Below are 20,726 nucleotides of genomic sequence, written 5' to 3'. Positions count from 1 at the left end.
CTTCGCTGCAGTAATGGAATGATAAGCCGCGAAAACACCTATCTAAACAAAAAAACTGCCCTGAAGTCTTACTTCAATGTTATAAGAGCATATTACCCTCACATGGATTCATCATTCTTTAAGTTTAAAAGCTTGTTATACTGGCTTATATGCTCTAATTATAACACGTTTTAAAGTGTAACATGTTATCATTTGCATTCTACCGATAGTGAAATCCTGCTACTATTCAACGTTGTTTCTACTTCCTTTGAACCAGAATAGTGGCATTTGCTCAGGCCTTGTTTCAATTTTTAAGAAATATTGTGCCAGTTTGTTAGGTCATGACAAATATGCCCATTTTTAAAATAATATTTATAATAATTGACATATATTCTACTCGAATTTGATTCGAAATTATTTGACATAAATCACTATTCGCTTCTAATTTGCTTCAGACCTAAAATTCACTGTTTGCAAAAGCCTATGCTTTTAGTCTCAGTTCCACTCCTTAGCCTAAGAAAGGAAACTTATGTTGGGCTGATCACTTGACCATTGATGCACCAGCAATCTCTCCTAGTTTTGACATCAGTAAAGGTTTCTATTGTAGGTGGTTGTAAAACAAGGTGTCTACCAACTGGGAATACTGGGAAAACAAACCTTTTGAAAGGGACTTCAAGGGTCCGGAAAAACTAGAGGGAGAAACTGTGAAAAATTGTGCTTTACTCATGGAAAGGGGGCTCTGTCTCTCAGATACTGAATGATCTACCCCTTTAAGTGTACTAATCTTTAAGGTACCAAGAATCACTTATCGCTTCATTCATACAAGCGCAACAGCATCGTTTCAAAATACACTGTCAAACAAATGAATGTAAAGGGAAATAGATGCCATGTATAAAAACGAAGTCACACGCGACAGCAGCATGTTCGAATGTTATACGAAGTGAGGCTGGCAGCTAATTGTCTTGGATCCTATCTCTCGTAACTAAAAGACGCCGGTGTAAGAGAACGCGGCCAGTCTAGGGACATTTTTCGCACGATCTATTGGTGTTGAGGGCGCAGCACAACGGCTTTTAAGATAGCGCGCACACTAGCAACAGTGACCGTGCCCCTACCACAAATATAGTCAAAAGCCAAAATTAGCTCCTTCAAATTTTTTATTTGTTTCACTTCATCGCACTCTGAAGATGCGGCAATGTCGACTTTAGAGTTACGCTTCGGTCAAATTTTTTAAATTACTGCCCTCATCCAATGGAAAGAGACCTCTTCAAATTTTTATATGCTTTACCTCAATACACCCCTATTACAGCTGAGCTACCTTTCAAGCTCCCCTACGGTCGCAAATGCATTGATTTGAGAAAACCCTATTTCCAACATGGAGATTCTAACATAGGGATGATGGATGCGGCAGAGGTGTATGCTGTTTTGGTCCTGAAATTTGGGCAGGAAGTAGAAAATTGGACGCAGAAGGTTTTTAGTATCCAAAATTTCAGATGTTCCTATATGTTGATATCAGCGAGGCAAATTTGGAACTCCAGATTTGAAAGGAGCACACCCTTGTCTGCCTCATCAGTTGGGTTTCTACAAAAGTTGAAAGAGGAGACAGGGCTCAAAAATAGCATTTTTGCCTTTCACATGTAAGGTGTTGTCTGGAAACACTATCGTTGCACCAAATCATGTGCATAAGTACAATTTGGTTTCGGCATTGTCTCATTCATGATAAGACAACTGTGAAACTCCACCCTACTAGCGCTTCATCGACCTGGCCAAAAGAAACACTTTCATGTGGCTATCTCATAAGAATATGCTTAGAAATCTTCTCTTCCCAACTTTTTTTTTTCAGCCAATTTCACTTCGTAGTATTTGAAAAGTATTCTAGAAATGTTCTAAAAATATTTGAAAAAAATTATTTTAATTCACTTCACACCGAAAATTTTGATAGTCGCACAGCTCTAGTTAAAAGGCAACTTTTGTGCATGATTACAGAGCCCTCTTTATGTGCTCTCTAACCCTGAGACGGTGCACGAGAGGTTACGCGTGCTATAGCTTCCGGAAAAATGACATATATTTTCAGCTCTCTGCATTAGTGAAGTTCATTCTCCTTTCCTATTCGTTCCTACCAAAGACTAGTCAGGCGTGTTCTCAGGCACTATTATTTCATGCCAGATAAGCAGGTACTTAATATAGTATTCACTAATTGTCACAGTAAAGCAACTTCCCATTGCTGTGGGTACGTAGCAATTCAGGACGTTTTTATGTTATTTTGGCATGGGGTGCGTCTGAAAGCAGTAAGAACGTGCAGCTTGCACAGCATGCATAAACCACTGCAGCAGCCACCATTGCCGTGCATCAAGTTCTTGGAGCTCGGCATTATTTAGCAAGAATTTCTGGAGATTGTAGACCAGCAGCATTGCTCAGGATGCATGTGAAGTGTGATGGCTGAGGCAGAAGCAACGTAATGTTGTTGCTATATGATGCATTCATGCTGCTGAAAGCAATCTGAGGTGATTGGCGTTAAAGGGGTGGTGCCATCAAATCCCGAGGCTAAAACAAGCCTCTTGTGGATTTTCTCTGTATGCTAGGACACTCCACGCGAATGGTCAGACACAGCAAACATTTAGAAAATATTTTAATTCACCTCCAAAGTGTACCTTAATGCTCATTCTTCCAACCGAAGCCCATCGCAGGCACGTCCAGAACTGTCGTAGCTCTTTAGAAAGGGCAACTAAAGTTGAAGTGATGTCAGACCAGATCTGTAGTGAGTGTAGGCGTGCGCAGGTTTTCCAGTTGGTAAGGCAAAGGTTTGTCGCAACGCACCCCTCCCTATTATGTCAATGCTTGGGGCTGACTTTTTGCCTGCCCTCTCCCTATGTCGCAGCGCCCCTCCCTGTTATGTCAATGTGTAGGGCTGCATTTACATCCCCCCTTCATAGGTGACCACGGAAGTGGCCGCCCCCTTACCCTCCCGTGCGCACGCCTATTGAGTGAGGTGAGTGACCTTTAGAGATCTCCACCACGCACCAGCAAATCGTCGCAGCTGCTGCACATTTGTTTTGCAGGTGCTTGTGTGGCACGTGTGTGCCAGAGGAGACTATAATCAGCACGACATGCGTCGCATCCTTGTGTGGTCACGCGACCAAGCCACCCACTATGCTATGCCACAGCCCAACTGGGCGCCCAGAAACTGAAACCGGAAATTGTCCACATAAAAAATGGCGATATTAATTTATGTGACAAGAATACAGTTAAACCTGCTTATAACAAACCTCCATATTACGAATTCCTTGATATAACGAAGTTTTTTTATTCCTCGTCGTTGCTCCATAGAAGCACATATATTTGTGACCTCTATGTAACAAAGTAATAGCTGGAGACAACCTTGATATAACGAATTTCCCCACAGGCAATCTAAGAATTTTGCTCCACATATTAGCATTTTGGTAAGAGCATGTATCTCCCACGGCTGCCCCGCCACCGACCTGACAAAGCGCAAAGCAGCGGTGGCGCGCAGGGCGCAGCAGGCAAGAGCGAGCGCTTCGCGGGTGAGCGCGAGACAGGCAGGCGGGCCTACACCCCACGGCCTGGCGTTGCCGCCGTTCTCGCCGCCGCAGGCCCATGTGTGGGTTTGCACCCCTCCCCCCACCCCCCCCCACCCCCCACTCAAAAAAAAAAAATACTAGTTCATTCTATTCACCCTGCACTTCCAGAACTAGTTCATGGTGGTGCCATCTGGGTGTTGTTTTCGTGCAGATGACGTATCAGCAAGTGCAGCAGTAAGGAGACACGAAAACGAATAAGAGAGTGCAGATGTCGTGCAAGCCCTATGCTACTCGTCGGCTACCTAGAGGGTTGTGGAGGCTGTGATCCGTAAAAGACGGCGCCATTTACGTTGCTTGGCACGTGTCTACCGGATAAAGTTCACTCTCGTACTTGTTGCACGTTGCCAAAACAGGCACGAATGCAATCAGCTGTGTCGTCGTCTGCTGTTGCAGCCATCTTGTGCTGCACGGACTTTGCACTACCTCACAATCAGGTGCAGGGAATTCGTGAACTAGCCTTGCATGACAGCTGCACTTTTTCTAAACGAATACTGCTGTGCCGCTGCCGCCATGTGGAACTTGTGAAACAAACTTGTGAAACTTGTGAAAAAAGTGCCGCGCCTCTGTGAACCGGTTCACGAAGTGCAGGTGAAACGATTAGACCTTACTTTTGCACATTAGCAGTGCCGCGCTTTTAGTTAGCGTCACATATGTGGGGCCACGCTGCATTTGGAGGGCGCTTTACCGAATAGTTTTTCACGGTGCCTGTGTCGTTCCCTCTCCATTTTTGATGCCGTGCCCACGTGCATAGTTCCACTGCGCGCGCGTGATAGGGCCCCCGACGACGTTCAGCTTTGCTCTTTTTTTTTATTGCGATAGCAATTATATGGACAGTCACGGCTGTTTTTTTTTTGTTTTTTTTTTTTGCCATCGCTGCCGCCATTCACCGTGTATGTATAGGTGTCTATATATATGAAAACTCAAGAAAGAAAGGAAAAATTATGGGACCCTTAAGCTTCACCTTTAAGAGTTGAATGCCATAGCAAAATCCGGCCTCTAGTGCACCCTTTAACCACTAACTGCATACTTATTATTATGTTTTGTCACACACACACCCCCTCTCTTGAAGGATAAGTGCGCGTGCACTTATCCTTCGATAGGGAGAATCTCCATAGGTGCTCTGTGGAATTGCGGAGAATCGCGCGCCTTCGACTTTGACTGGAATGATTGCGTTTAGTTGCCAGGCGCGCAAAGATTACTTCGCTAGCTGGACAGGCGTCGTTTGCGAAGAGTGCACTTTTCAAACACGGCAAAGTAACAGCTGGGGCACTTGTTAGTTCGCACTCATATCTGTACCTCTGATTACGTTTCGTGCCTCGTTTTTGTCTAAACAGCGCATTAAGTGTCGAGCGGTAAACGTTGTTAGTTCTCTCTCGTCCTGTGTATGTTGTTTTCGTACGTCATTTTGTGCATTAGCAGCGCGCTGCACGCATTGATCTGCTTGCCGTTCTGAGCGTTACATTCCATGTTGCTGCTATCGCATTCATTGCTTCGCCCTTGCGGTGAAGCTGTGACTTTTCTTTCCTTAATTTCGGACCATTGTCTCGTCCCCACCGAGAAGATGTGACATTAGGCGCTGATAGAAACTCTTCGTGACTATAGCGACGATGGATCTTCGGAGGTCAACTCGTCACACGTTTCCGTTTTGCGCCGCGCCGCAAGTTCGCAGGCCGGTAGCTTTCGCCATTAGCCTATTAGTTCTGGCAACACAACGACACATTGAATGTAATGCAATAAATGCGATAGCAAGAACATTACTATAATAAGAAGTAAGGCTGGCAGTCTACTCTTTTGGATCCCATATCGCAGAACTCCTACAAAATGCTGGTGTGAGCAAATACGGCTGCTCCAGGGAGAAGTGCTCTTTTCACACAGTCTCTTCACGTTGAAAGCACACAGATTTACTCGCTGAGATAGCAAGCGCGTCAGCGACCGCGACCGCCCTTCTTAAAATCTAAGTGAATTATTGCTACTCGAGCGATTCCTCCTCCCCCCCACACGTCGTTTCTTGCTTGTTTAAGACAAGTGGTTTACTTTCTGTTTCAGCATTTGACGACAGTTCTAACACGTGGGAGATGGAATCTTATGCACTTTCCAGGCGATAGGGATGGGCCAACTCCTTTAATCTCTGCTGATCAGCAGCACCCGCGCGCTTTTACTTAAAACCGCTTGTGAAAGTTACGATGCGCGAGCATGTTATCAATTTGGACTTGTAACGCAACATGTCGGCAACGGCAAAAGCCTGCCGATAGTGTCCATATAATTGATATCACAATAATATTTCAGTTTTTTCGCTGTAAAATAAGTGTTTTGGGTTAGCTCTTCCTTCAGTCCCCCTTTTGCTTATTTGTGCATTTATTTTCCTAATTTTTGTACCGAACATCTACATAACGAAATCCTCTTTATAATGAATTTTTCCGGGAATTTATTAATTTCGTTATATCCAGGTGTAACTCTAAAAGAAACGCTTGCAGCAGAGAACGCGCAAGCCACAAATATGGTGGCACCATTCTTTTAAGCTAAGTTCCGAAGGCATTGCACTTGAGTGCACTCTTGCCGGCTACATTGAAGATTTAAGTGCACTTAATACACGCCATGATCGGCTTGTGAAACTTTTCTAATGTGTGATTATGAATTCTGTTCGGTGTAGAAAACTGTTTAATGTATACTAAGTGAGGTTTGCTTAGTGGCACACTCGAGACTGGTAGGATCAAAGAGACGCAAGACGCAGAACATACCCACTACACACTGTGCAATATTAACAGCTAATGTGTTCAATTGCTGAGTTCGAGGACTTGGGTTGGATTCCCAGCCAGGGCCGCCTCATTTCAGTGGGGGGCAAAACGCAAAAGCACTCATGTACTTACTGTAATTTGGTCTGTACTTAGATGCGCGTTAATCAGTGGTCAAATTTAATCTGGAACTTTTGAAGCAACATGCTTCATAACCATATGATGTTTAATACATAAGATCCCAGAATGCAATTTTTCAATATACATAAAACACAGAAAACACTTAACAGACTAAGATTGTCGTATTTCTAAAGATGTTTGAAAGCTTTTTCACTGGATGATTTGCTTGTCTGCAACATTGGTCGGTTACGTTCATATCTCGTGGCATGTCGCATCTATTGTGTGCATATGCTATTCTCATTCTTGCATGATGCAACTCTTTCGGGTCGGGTATTTGTAATATGTAATCGGTGTTAGGGCCGTTCTTTATAAGGTATTTTTGCCGGGGGGGAATATGATCGTTTCATGTTGGTGTTCAGCCACGTCAGCAGATTACTGCTTCGACATTTAAACGACAATACATCATAGCTGATGTTCAAGACATGGCAGCTGTGGCATTGTTTTATAACACCTGCGGTGTTGAGAAACGTAGCCGTCGCCCTTACTGTGAGGAAGCCATTGCTTAGTAGCACAGTGTGGGTATTGCCAATTTTAGAAAGAAAAGGATTTGATTATAATTGCTATGTTTTTACATGTGAGATTCTTAATTCGTGTTATTGATTTCAACTACCATACCATATTTAATTACAAGTATATGGGATACCATTTATCATTATCTTGTCAGGAACGAAAAAACAGGGTGTGAAGTCGCTGACACAAAAGGAACCACTTCGAACGGCACGAAATGCTAATGACAGTCTGAGGCTGTCGGCAACCTTGAACTGCTTTAATGAAACAAAACTGTGTGCAAAACTAAGTCATCACACAACACACAGACATAGTTTGGTGCAGAAACGTGCGTTTTATTCCAAATATCAGTACATATTTTTGGATCCATTTGACTAGGTAGAAGTGATCACAAAACAGTGACTATACAAACATGCAGTGAGAATGACAAACCGGCTGGCAAACAAATCTTATATGGCAAAAGCAGGACTGATGAGCAAAGTGCATTTGGTTGATCAAGATCGCATTAAGCAGTGGTAAACTTCTTTCTTAGGTTGTGATTCCTCTCTTTGAGCTCTATTGTTCTCCACCAGGTAATGCTCACTGAAACAAGTTGTATACTCTATGCTAGCCCTCTCACAGCCGTTGATGAGTGTATTTGTCGTAAAGATTTCCTTAAAAACTACCGATGATGACTATGCTTGTCATCAAACAAAACTTGGTCCCACGTGGAACCAATGAAGACTGTACTTATACTTGGGTTTCGTAGCGCCAGATGGCCACACTTGTCCGTTTGGGCCATTTGTGTCACGGCTTTCATGTTATTACCATTTTTTATTGCGTCTGAATAAGGTGAAGCCACCTTCAAGTTATCATTTTCATATCAATCAGTGAAACTAAGGACAGTTTTATTTATTTTATTTATTTATTTATTTATTTAGTTTTGGCACATTATTTTATTTTCTTTCGGTCACTAAAGGATTCAAAGCTGTGTGAACAGTGATTGCCAAATATGCTACGATTTTACGTACTGGCATTGGAGCTCTTTCACAGTGCATGCTTGAAAATATTCAACTACCTTACCACTTATTCACGAAGAGTTCCATGCATGCTTTTGTGACTGTCAAGTGAAAATCAGTGAGGAATGCAGGACATTTCTAAAGGTTCACTTTAAGCAAAATGTTCCCTGATTTCTTTGCTCAAACTGTTCACATAGAGTGCAACACCAAACTTATGAATAAGGAAGTGCCTGAGTGATTGAGCAGCACGCATTACTGTTCTGGCTCTTTGACTGTTGCTGCAACTACGTGTCTCGCCATGGCTGTGGCAACCTACACAGCTAATTGCAGCGACTGTGTATAAATGTTGCAGCTTGGTGCATTTATTGTGTATTTGCATTTTAATAGTGTGCTAGACGTGACTAGGCAACAAAAAACACAACATAGCAACACAATAAAAAAATGCAACGCAAGCAATCAAAATAACAGTGTAAATATTTCGTAGCACCTGTGAGCGGCATAGCCTCTTTGATTGTTCACATATGACTGGACAAACACATTTTGGGCAAGTACAACATTGGGAAGTGTATTCACGTCTGCGTGATGAGAAGAGTTTCGTTCATTTTGTAAGATCTTTTTTTAAATGCACATAAAATTTGAGCGACTCTGAGACTTGTAAAATGACTCAAAAATACAATTGTTGAGCAGTTTTATAAAATGATGTGTGTATGCTATAAATTTCTATGAATTCTGAACTGCTATGTCCTTGCCCTAGTGAGCACCATTCCACATTCTCCTGTCTGGAATGTTCAAGGCTTCTTTTATAGGGGAGGTATTTCTATATACACTATGACAAGATGCTCATAAAATTCTTCGCCTTTTATAATAATACTGTATTCATATATTTTTATATACATAATCATCTGCATGTAAACAACCTTGGAGACCAGATGCACCTGAATGCTTGTACACGCCAAGAGCTCTGGAGCTCTTCTTTAAGCTCTCCTGCTCATATGCTGGAACAAGGCACACAATAGAAAGGTGACTTGCTTAATATATGCCATTTTCACCACACACACTGTCTATGCCCCACCATTTCTTGACTAAATGCACCGTGCAACAAACACATATCGAACATGTTGCTGTACATTGGGGCACATATGTAACTTTGGTAAATGCTCATTCACATATATAAACCTCACCTACATGTTCTGCCTCGTCCATATTGCCTTGCACAGTCAATGGTTCTGCTAGTTAAAGCATTACTGGCATGCTGTAGCATTCACAAGGATCTTTGGGTACTGCCTGAGAATGCATGAAAGCCATGCAAGGACGTTAGCATGTTCAGACCTTTGGCATCTGTAGGTTATCATGTAGGTAGTAGTGCAGTTGGCATCCACAAATCACGCAGTAGAACAGTATGTATGTCGCAGATTCATGTAAAGTCCATTGTTGCACTAGGCTCGTACTGCACAACGTTCATGCACTGCTCTCTGACAGATGGTCAGGGTAGCGTCGCCTCTAGTTCACTCGCATCACTCACTGAGGGCCGGAGGCATTGTCTCGTGCACTATGCGTCAGTGCAACGATGAGGTTTTGTATTATCCGCAAAACAACTTTTTAGTCCGTTGGGGGACACAGTCAGACTGGCGAGTGTTGGCGCTGGTTGTACCCACAAGGCTGACGAATGTGGCTCATTGCGTCTGTCCAGTCGCACTTTTCGGGCAAGTCATTGCTCCAGTGTCTCAGTTATTGGCCAAGGTGGGTGTACTGGTCCACACGTTTTCTGGAGGTCTCGCACGTTCATATTCCTCTGGCAGGTGCCACCCTCCTCTTGCGCCTAAGGAAGCAGCACAAGATGCGTATGATGTGCACTGATCCTTCGGCCACCACGGGGTCGCTGGACACGCTCCCCACGGGCAGCGCGACGCCCAGCACTACGGTGCAGAGCAGCGTCCAGAGAGGGAGTACGTCGCGAAAGGACGGGCAGGAGTTCGGGGATGCCGACGGAGGGAGCGATACCATGTGGAAGAACATGACGGCGATCATGGGCAGCGTGCCCAACAGTAGCAGCACAAACCGGCACCACAGGGGACCCAGGTCGACGCGGTTCAGGGACGAGCCGCCGCCCTCGCCAAAGAAGTCGTCGTCGTCGTCGACCTCCGCGCCCCGACGACACGCCGAATCGGCCGCCGCGGCGATGGTGGGCAGAGGCTGCGGCGCGGCGACAGCGCGACTCTTGCGCATCGCGGACGCCGTCATGTCGATGAGAACGGCCAGGTCGACGACGACGTGAAGCGCGAACAGGGCGCAGACGAATGTCGAGAAGGCCGAAGACCACGGTTGCGGCAGGGTACAGAGGTCGGCGCCGGCCGCCGAGGTCGCACCCCGTTGCTGGCTCGCGGAGGGCCAGTCGGAGAGCACGGTGACGGCCAGCAGCACCGTCTCGCACCAGGCGAAACCGCTGAGCAGCACGCAGAGACCGCGGTTGCGCGCGTGTCCCGCGAACGCCCGAGGCCAGGTGTCGGCGACGCAGCGGTGCACCACGGGCGCCGTGACGTGCGCCACGTAGCCGATGAGGAGGGCGACGGACAGCGCCGACGGGATGGCGCCGCAGCCATCCCGCGCGCCGTGGTCGTCGGGCAAGCGCAGCGCGACCACGTGCCACAGTAGAGCGGCGGCCGACAGCAGGCCGCACAGCGCGAGCGCCAGGTGGTAGGCGCACTTCCAGGAGCGCCAGACCAGGCAGAGGATGACCAGCGCCTGGGTCATGTTGATGCCGAAGGCGAGCACCGCGGCGGCCGCCGATAGCACGACGAACACGTCCGACTGGTTGAGCATGGCCGCGTAGCCGTGAAGGCGTCCCCCGGGACACACTGAGGCGTCCATTGACGTGTCTGTAACTGGAAGTGTGGGATAGGCTGTGGTGAGAAGCCGCGGTACAGTCGCTGTCGCAACGTGCTCCAGAACAGTACAGCAAAGGATAGCACTTGGTTAGCTATGTGTAGCTATTTCTAATATACCTCGATCTAAAGTTACGGTTTCACTACCGTGGTTGTTTAATTTGCCTATAGCGCACGACCTCACTTGTTCCGCTAAAGTAGCACTAAAAAAACAATTTCCTTTGCGTAATAAATTATTCTCTCACAATGCGAGAAAGCTCTATTTTTTTTCGGGGTAAGACGGTTGCTGAGCGTCTCCTCGCGCAAGTAGAAAGTGCAGGATAGCGATGTGGATTTGAAGTTACAGCACGACCTGGATTGCGTAATTCGTTGTCGAGAAAAAAAAATTATGAAATCAGTTCTAAGGTAGCCGGAGACTTTGCTAGCTTCAGAAAAATTTTGCAGGACAATTGCTAAGAAAGAGAATGACTGAAATCCACAACCTCATACACACTGACATTCAGGTGCTGTATTACGGCGTGAAACTTTGAAAGTGAACTTTCAACTAATTTTCCAGCAATGAACCCATGCGAAATTAAGTTGTCATAAAGCGATTCTACTGTACCAACGCGTTTAGTGCCATACCCAGCGCTTTCAGTTGCAGTATGCCTAATGATTATGCAACCCACTCATCGTCGGAGTTCCTCGTAACGACGTGCTTCCGTCGTTTTGCCCGCCATAGGTCATGGGCGTAGCCGACGCAAGGTGGGTCATTGAAGCCACGCCCCTTCCTTCTTGGACGGCACTTTTCAACACCAAACGCACGAGTGTGCGTAAAGAGTAGCAAAACTTTCTAGTACCGCCCGTGATAAAATTTTTTCTTATATGTCTATTTCATGTTTGTAAGTAGCGGTGGGCGCTCTCGACATGCTGAGGAACTTGTAGCGACGTCGCGGTGCGTAGGCTCCGCCCCGCCCAAAGCTCGCCACCGCTTTCTCTGATCACGTGACAACCGGAGCAGCAGCTGCAAAGCTGCCTCCGAGCACAGCGCATCGGGGAGCCACCCGCCGCGCTGATTGACGTGCACACGCGATCGACGTTCACGCGGCGGGTGGCTCCCAGACGCGCTGTGCACATTGCTGATACAGGGGTCATTGCGTAAACTTAAACCCAGCGCCTCCAAGAACCACCGACGAAGCTGAAGCAGGAACAGTGTGGCAATAGAGTCGTTTCAACTACTGCCGCCTGTAATGGGTCTGTGTGCAACGTGGTACAACTACGGGAAGGACGAGGACTTCCGCATTTGGCGCGCGCGTGCCGTGGCAGCGCGCTCGCACAGCTTCGTTCGAGAGAGAGAGAGAATAAACTTTATTGGGTTCCAGCATGCGGGATTCCCTCCGGCCGCGCAGGGCGTGGGGTGCTTCGTTCGAGGCCGTGACGGAGTTGATTGAGCGCGCGTGCCACCGGCGTTCAGCGTCCGCCATCGGAGAGTCAGCGAAGCGAATCGGCCGGCCAGCCGAGGGAGCTCCGCATTGTCTTTAACGCCGCCGCTATCCCCCTTTGATTAACTGCTTCCATGCACCGAGAAAGAACTGGACCCGCCCGGCTGGAATGCGGGGCTCAGTGTGTGGCGTGCGGTTGTTGTACGTTGTGCAGGAAGCAACTCGTTTTCGGTCGTCCCGTGACGGGAAGCGAAAACGAGGTCTTTCCGCGGCAGTTCGCTTTATCGAGGTCGGTGAAAAATTTTTTGAAAGGAATGAAAGAGAAAAAACTATAGAGGCCATTCTGCTTGCTAAAGGTGGATGACCAGTGCAACTATAGTATCTACATTGGAAGTTGGCTATGGGATGCGCAAGCGTAGTTTCGTTGTAAACAGCGGCGTTTTTTGCGGACGCTATTTTTGGGCGGCATCGACACTTCTTGCTGGTGTTCGTTAGCATCTTGAGGAAGCAAGATGCACCTCGCTTGTGGGGCATCTCGGAAATCGGCCGCGTGGAAACTTTACCATTTTTGTCATTTTAAATAATTTGAATTCCGCCTTTTCTATTTGTTTTTAATTATCGGGCGGGTGATGCTTCTGAACGATAAAGGGCTGTTTATGCTAAGACACTGCAGAGATACATTTCTTACACAGGTATATGCAGAAGGAGCGAAGTCATTGCGCTGACAAAAAAGCTCTACAGCAAGTATACCTGTAAACCGCTCACACTGTAAATGAGAATGGCCTGTAGATAGATATACAGGAGTGCTAAACTGTACGAATGTTAAACGTGCGTTGAGCCATGCAACAAGAACAGATGTCCCGTGCCTTACCGTGTACTATTTAAAAGGTAGTCATGCTGGTGTACTTGTAGGTATTCCAATTTTTTTTTCGATGACTCCGTCTATTTATCGCTCTCCGTGCGTATTGGTTGGCTCAATATACGTTTTTTTTTTCCTCCTCTCTGGTATACGTGTAATGGGATGAGCGAACATTCGAGCTGGAAGTTTGCAGATTCTGCGGAGCCCCTTGAAACGAATGTTTGAGCTTCGCAACGCAAGTGACGTTGCCTATAGTTCTATACGGCTAGCATCTCACCGAATGGATATCCGTATATAGCTTTTAGCACGTGAACTGTCGTCAGTATAATTCATTCTCGCACACAGTGGTAGATACTCCTTAGCTGTCGCGAACTATACTTGCGTGAACCACTGACAATATGGAGTTTTAGAATACCGTTTGCAAGCGCTGCGGGCGTAGCGGGCGCCATATGAGTTTTAGAATAGCGTTTGCCCTGCTGCGATCCGCAACGCACGATCGCAGCGACACCGTAGCCTCGAAACCAGCGCTTGCGGGCCACATGCGGCCCGCCATTACCGCACGCTATTTCGGATTTTTTGCGTGCGGTCCGCGAATGGCGGCTCGCGTTACGACGCATGCGCAGTAGCAGCGACCGCACTGCGAGGGCTCGCGGTGCGCTATTCTAAAACTCCCTAATAGTATTTTTTTCGTTGCGTTGTTTCTGTTCCTATACCCATTGCAGTTAAATCTCGTTAATTCGACCCCCCTCCCCCCCAATTATTCGCAAAACCTGATTATTTGAACACATTCTCCGATCCTGCCAAGCGTATGTAATGTTTAAAGGCATCATACTCTCGTAAATTCGGTCATATTTGGCCGCTACCGGGTCAATTCGGACGATCGTCGGAGCGCACCAAGCACGAAGCGCCGCAAAGAAGAAAAAACAGCGTTCGCAAACAATTGAAACGGCCGCGGGCCTTCAAAAAGGTGTCGCCGTTCACAGCCTATACCATGCACAATCGCGTTCTTAGGCTACAGCGGCTGCGGTCGACTTGTGTATTTTGTACTCGGCGCACGTGAACGATCCCTGTGATCGCATCAACAGCCTCTGGGGGAGCTGCGCCCTATAGCAGTAAAATTTCGTTTTCGCCGCATGCCTTTATAAGTGCGCATACAGTCGTCACACATGACTGTTCATTGACGAGCTGCGCATACATGCATGTTTACTGAGCATCAGATGGTGTGCTCAGCAGTTTCGTCTCGACTCAGTACGCGTAGACCGTGCGTTCAGAAACTGCGTGTGCAATATAAATATATGATTGTGTATACCGCTGTTTCGTGCACAGCGAATGCGGCACTCGGTGGCTTCGTTAGCAGACTTCGGGCAACACGTGCGATGTGAAAGATGCAGAGCTTCAGCCGCTGTTCGCTTGTTGGCATAACTCGCTTGCTGGATTGCGATGGACGAACGATCAGTCGCTGCACCCATTTTAGCGGTGAAATTAATATCGCCACGTGCGCTGCCGGGCGTTGGTTGTGGCGGTACACGTAATAGCGAATGGGTTCGAAGCACGTTTAGACTTGAAGGAGCAGTGACATCAACTTTACGCATGTCGCGTTTTTTTTTTTTTTTTCACGTTAACACGTATAGTAGTTATCGATCCCCTAGTAACGATCGGGTAGTGATAATATTCAACAGAGGGACGAATTAATATATGTAACATTGGTTTGTATGACCAATGTTGTACCCAGTTCAAAGCGTGTGCAAAGTCCGTAAATTTTTTGCGCTGCCACCACAGCCTATCGGTCACCTCCCGCGATCATGCCCAACTTGATCACGTGGTCACGTGAAATGGTGACGCGAGTTTCAGTTGAAATTTCGCCACTCACATTGTCGTAAACGCCGTCATCAGCGTTCGCGAGCGAGGATAAAAATAACTGAAAAATGCGGAATCGCCGTGGTTCGCGGCGTGGCGAATCATTTTCGGTTCGATCCTCTTCTGGGCGGTGATTCTGAAATCGACGCTGGACCAGCGACGAGGCTGCTTGGGCCAAGCTGGCTGGTATGAACGCTGCATGGGTGTTACTTGTTCGCGATCATCGTAGATTCAATTGAGTTATCACATTCGCGCTCACGTCTCCACGATAAATCAACCGAAGCGGCACAATGACAACGCAGGATTCCCACGAACGCGCTGCACTAACCAAGCATGACAAAGCGGGTGAAGCCGTTGCCAGGCAGCCAATCTCGCCGAACACGTCATAATGCTGTCGATGTCGCATGGCCAGGAACGCGTTGTTGAGCCTTGGGGCGCTCTTGGTGCTCGAAATAGAATAACTTCTACGTAACAGACGCTACTCGTATTTCGCTTAAAAAAAAAAACTCGTGCGTATCAAGCAATCAAATGAACACCACATCTTGAGCTTGAGATTTGGTGTCACTGCTCCATTAAGTCGCGGGGGTCCTGAGTCGTGGTCATTTAAATAACGAAGTTGCGAATGACGAAAAATTGGGGCTTTTACCCTGGTCTTTACCGAGGTAGTACGTACCTACGTATTCGTCAAGAAGATGGATATACATTTATGTAATAGACACTGGTTTATTGTTTTTTCAAGTATTTCGTTTATTCGACATTCGGTGAATTGCGACATTGTTTTTTACCTCGGTCCAGGGAAATTTTAATTAGCGTAATTTTAGTGCATACTGGTTGGGTCTCTTCGTGCTGAAATGGTAGCCGTTGTCTCTCTATTGTTTATTCTTCTGATAGGATTCCGACACGTTCCGAGAATAATAGTCCTAGCTGAGTGCTGTTTAAGATTCGGCTTCGGTGCGTGATTCTCGGCATGAGCGTGTGCAAAGCTCCCCTTCAGGGGGAGTGGGGGGAAGGTTCCTCGCTGCGCCCCCCTTCCCTCCGCTATTATAGGCAAATGTATAGGGCCGACTTCGCAACCCCCTTCTCTCACCCTCACCCCCGTGTGCACACGTGTGGTTTTCGGTTTCGACACCATGATCTATAAATTAAACACCCTTTTTTGCGGACGCGTGTACGCCGCTAGCGCGCTTTAAACGGTCGCACATATTTTGACGGTGTGTGCAGGAGATAGAATGCCCTCTCGTCTCGTGGCCAGTATGGTGGCCAGCTGTCGGTTCCGCGGAACTGGTTGCGAGATCGTGTCCCTCCGTTTAATGCTAGCGCGCCAGGTGAAAATGCGAGCGATTGGCGGTAGACTCGAAACGCGGTACGTTATAGAACAGAGAGGGAGGCGCAAGGGGGCCGGATGTGGTGATAGCCATCTTTTCGTCCTCCACGTGTGCTTTCGTCAGAGAAACGTCTTTTCCGTGCGCGACCGTGATTGAAGGACACTATTTCGCAGCCAGGACCAGGTTGTCGTCGTGCGCTTCGGTGCATGGGCCGAATTGCGACACCGTCCAAGCTATAGGCAACAGTGTGTGTATCTTTCGTTATACGCTTTTCACACTGGACAACGCGCCTTGAGCGTAGACGGGTGCACACTGCGAGTGGGCTGCCCCCTTCCACCATCTCTTAATCTTTCGTCATTTCACCGTGTTTTCATCGTAAGAGTCTCGATGGGTGGGGTCAAGAAGAGGGGGGGGGGGGCGCAACGTTGAAACGTCGCCTCCCGCTACTCCTCAACGAAGAAACCCGCGCGCACCTGTGACCTCGAGTATCGACGTATTTTATCAGAAATCCTTAACGCGTACATGTGCATGTCACCGGAGAATGTGCAATCGCTTGAACAGGCGAAATTTGAGTCGAAAGACTTGTGGGCGTGTGTATGGTACGACTGCAGTGGCTTCGTCCCGAAGACTAGTATACAGTCACAAGGTAGAATGTTGGGTCAGTTGGTTTTTCGGACATACATACCATCGTTAGTAGCGCAGAGACAGGACAACAAGAAGGAAAAAGACTAACACGTAGCGCAACTGCTTTACTGTAGTTCTCATTCTTTCACGTGCTTAATAGTGCCGATTCGTCAATTGTCACTTTTATCTTTCTCTGTAAAGTCTGAAAATCGCGTTGTGTACGCCGTTTTCCATGGACAGGTTTTCGAGCTTTCAGTCCCCGTAACATGTCAGATGAGTGCGCCTTTGGAAGGCACGCTAACCCCCGTATTCACAAACGCTCCTCGACTTGACTTTCACCCTTCACTTGACAGAGTTGAGCACTGCACCGCTGCTCGGCTGACAGTGACGCTGCGCTACTCAATAATCGCAGCAGATTATCGCTGATATGCAGTGACTTTCCCTGCCCAGAGACGGCGCTCCCATCGGCCTTTTCAAGTGAAGGTGAAGCGTTGAGTGGAGGGGTGTTCTAGAATACGGGGGTAAGTCTAGCGTAGATGCAAGGCCTAACGTGGCAGTTCAGACCAGCTGCGCGCTGTGTGCGAGGTTGTGTGCACATAAAATTCACGATTAATTTGAAAACGTACTTTTGTAACCTTGCCGCGTACGTTTATCTGCATGCACATACTCGCGTCTCCTCAATCGAGACAGCATGCCCGCCGTCTTCTATTCGAAACTTCACAATTATATTGGAGTAATCGGGCGCCCTGTGACTCCTTCTCTTGATTGGAAGGGGGTGGGAAAAAGGGGGGTCAGTCATCCTCTTTTTTTATTTGCATTTTGTATGTACCTATATACGCGGACTCGTACAAGCACACACAGTGCATGCATAAAATTCCTCCCTCTGAAAAAAAAAAGTATGGACATGCCCTTGCGTCACCCAGTGACTTCACATGCAATATTGATAGTAGGACACATAGGTGGTCCTTGAGTTGGGCGCGGGCATGGATTCCGGGCCACTGCCCGCCTGGAGCTTCCTTCATGGGCGCTGGACCTTACGATCGCATATGCAAATCTGTCCGCTACGCCGCTTTGCATGGTCAGCGCTGGGCTCCTTAGCGCACCACCGACTGCATCGCACGCGACCTTATTGTTCCGGCTGGCCTGTTTGCCCGGGTGTATCTTGTTGTATAAGTATAAAGAAGAAAAAAGCTGCCTTCGTTATGCGCATTACGAAATTCTACAACGTCTATAGCTTTATCTCTGATAGCAGAAAATTTTATTTCGGTCAGGGCGCTTCGTTGATCTTTAGTAAGAGCCGGGCAGACAGATGTGGTCTAGTATCATATTTGAACTCTTTCTCACAGCAGAAATACATTTTTAGACGCCACTGCGCTGAAGTGGCCGAAGATAATAACATCAAAGACAAGTGGTGTGCTCCTGTGAAGCGCCATTTTCAGTAGTTTCCTTCAGGGAGATTCATCATTGCAATCACTAAAAATGCTTTAAATTTCTGCAGTTTGCGGAAACCTTAATACCGGTGTCGGCACCTCTCTTTCGTTTCTCACGACTTTTCTGGCTTACCTACAAATTGCTCGGGGCGCATGCCTATGCTTCTGACATGGTCTACCTTCGAGCACTGTTAAATAATGAACTGTGAGGGCCTCGCGCAACTTCTGTATTACGTTTACGGCTACTCCGTAGGTCACTTCTCCTCACTACTCGCTTCATACGAGTGAGCGTGCGTGCATGCATGTGTGTTCAGCAGCGCTTCATTCCACCAGAGAGTGAAGTACTTGACACACTGAAGAGTAAAACCTTCGTAAGTTTGATTACGTCAGCGTTGATGTAGATTCGTTGTGTTCTCATCAATGCTAATTTAAGAGATGAAAGCGCCCGACTTCGTTAATGCCTCGCCTGCTCCTGGACGCACCTGGTGTGGAATAGTAGGTGATCTATAGGTGCAAGATCAGACGAGGACTATAATGACCGACACCCAACAAGCGTTTTCCCCTACTAGAACTAGCTTGATATGTTGCATGCCGTTTGGCGACTACTGTAATCGTGTGCGTTACTCACCTCAGTCCTTCGACGTGTATATTACTCGTCGATCAGCTCCTGATTTGTCAAGCGATGTACTCCTCGTGTCGGTGGTCCCTCGTCACCAGTGGCGTCGTCCTCCCGGTGCTTCGCGTGACTCAGCGCGTGGGGCGCGCCTCCTCGTTTCGCAACGATCGATGGATTCTCGATGCTTGGACCCCGTGTCGCGCGACTTCGGTCGTTGATGCGGCTTCCGAAATGGAGGGTGCGTTGTGTTTTAAGCGTCAGCGCGCTTCCTCTCAGAAGACTGGGATGCCACAAAAACACGCACGCGCGCGCACTCGATTCGAGAAAGCTCACCTATATCGCAACGGCCTTACTGGCCGCTCGCCTGCTGCGCTTCTGGCGGGCTTCAGCGGCGGGCATCAGAGATGGGACGGGTGAGGCTGGAGAGGGAAGGGAGTTGTGCGGGGAAGAGGGGAACGTCAACGCCGAACCCGCGCAGTTTGGGCCCCGTTCTCTCTCCCCTATCCTCCTCCTCCTCCTATCAACGCCCGCGGACCCTTTCGTCCCCGACGCCTGAAGATGTTCGTACGTGCTTGTGTCAGACGACGATTGATTATCCGTTCCTCGTGTATTTCTACGCCTTCTCTTTGCCTTCTCCTCCTCGCTTCGTCTTTTCGACGCACACACTACTACGCGCCTCCAATCGTACGCTGCTACTTCGTTCATTCAAGGCCCTCAAGCAGCCTCGTTGCGATGACCCCCCGTTCCCCCTTACTCTACCTTCACCCCTGTTTTCGTGACCCTAGCTTGCGCGCTCCATTCTGAGCCGTTTGCGTTGATCAAGCCCAGTCGTCGGGCCCTGCCTTGGTGGATTGAGCTTGTCAGACTCTCTCGATTCTTCCTCCTTACTTTTTTTCATCTCGTATGCTCCCTCTTGTTGCGTACCCCTGCCACTTTTTTTTTCTCCCCGTCATCCATTCTCCTTTGTTGACTTCGCGCCGTGTTGGGGCGACCAGCAAACCTGCTTTTTATTTTCTAAAGTGGAAGCTTTTTATTTTCTTTTTTTAACTTGTATTTTTTTTTCAACGGTCCCCTTCATTCGTCGATCCCTCTATCTTAATCCAGCTTTGAGTATGCAAGTGTGATTGTAAAAGGGTGCTGGCGATTCACAGTAGTGCATTCCCAAATTAAGTTTCAGTGCGAGTGGTCCTAAACTGCCTGCTGTAGAGTTGGAGTTATTTTTTTTTTTTCTGTCGGTAGTTTGGTGTCGTCCGAATGAAAGAAAAGCAAGAACGCTTCAATTGTCGGTTGTTAACCATTATCGTGTCATTGACGACTTCTTGGGACGCCATCAGTGTGTGAAGGCATGTGACATCCTTTCTGTGCGGCTTCTAGAACGTCATGGGCGACCTGGTTCTGTCGTACGTTGCGCTTTGTCTCCTTTGAACCGGCACCTCCGCATGACGTGACCAAAAGAAGGAAGTTTCAGTTTAAAGATTCTTGCTTCTAAGGAACTCTTGGGTTTAAATTTTCTTTACGAAGATGCACCTCCTTCGCGAGCCCTCCGTGTGCTGCTGATCGTTGTTGTCCCTTTCTTGACGGTGCATCGAACTGTAGATGCCAGATTCAACTGTCCAGGTATGGTGACCAGGGGTGATGATGATGGTAATGATGATGATGAAATAACTTCATTTAAAATCCGGCTAATGGAAGGCCCGGGCCTGGGGCCGCCTAGATGGCC

General features: G+C 47.6%; 2 protein-coding genes across 12 annotated transcripts in view; one reads left to right on the top strand and one right to left on the bottom strand.

Moving 5' to 3' along the window:
- Nucleotides 1-20,726, top strand: part of LOC119178495 (uncharacterized) — a 331,606-nt gene that overhangs the window by 197,986 nt on the left and 112,894 nt on the right. The window lies entirely within an intron of this gene.
- Nucleotides 7,306-19,619, bottom strand: LOC142803419 (uncharacterized). The gene is made up of 2 exons (XM_075888541.1): nt 19,019-19,619; nt 7,306-10,874 (listed from the first exon to the last, which is right to left on the bottom strand). Exon 2 carries the CDS (start codon nt 10,858-10,860, stop codon nt 9,775-9,777), a length of 1,086 nt encoding a protein of 361 aa, XP_075744656.1. The 5' UTR covers nt 10,861-10,874; nt 19,019-19,619; the 3' UTR covers nt 7,306-9,774.

Source organism: Rhipicephalus microplus, chromosome 1 (genome assembly GCF_043290135.1).
Source record: "Rhipicephalus microplus isolate Deutch F79 chromosome 1, USDA_Rmic, whole genome shotgun sequence".
Classification (NCBI taxonomy): domain Eukaryota; kingdom Metazoa; phylum Arthropoda; class Arachnida; order Ixodida; family Ixodidae; genus Rhipicephalus; species Rhipicephalus microplus.
Note: the sequence above shows the minus strand (reverse complement) of the source record. Positions and strands in the feature narration are given on the sequence as shown.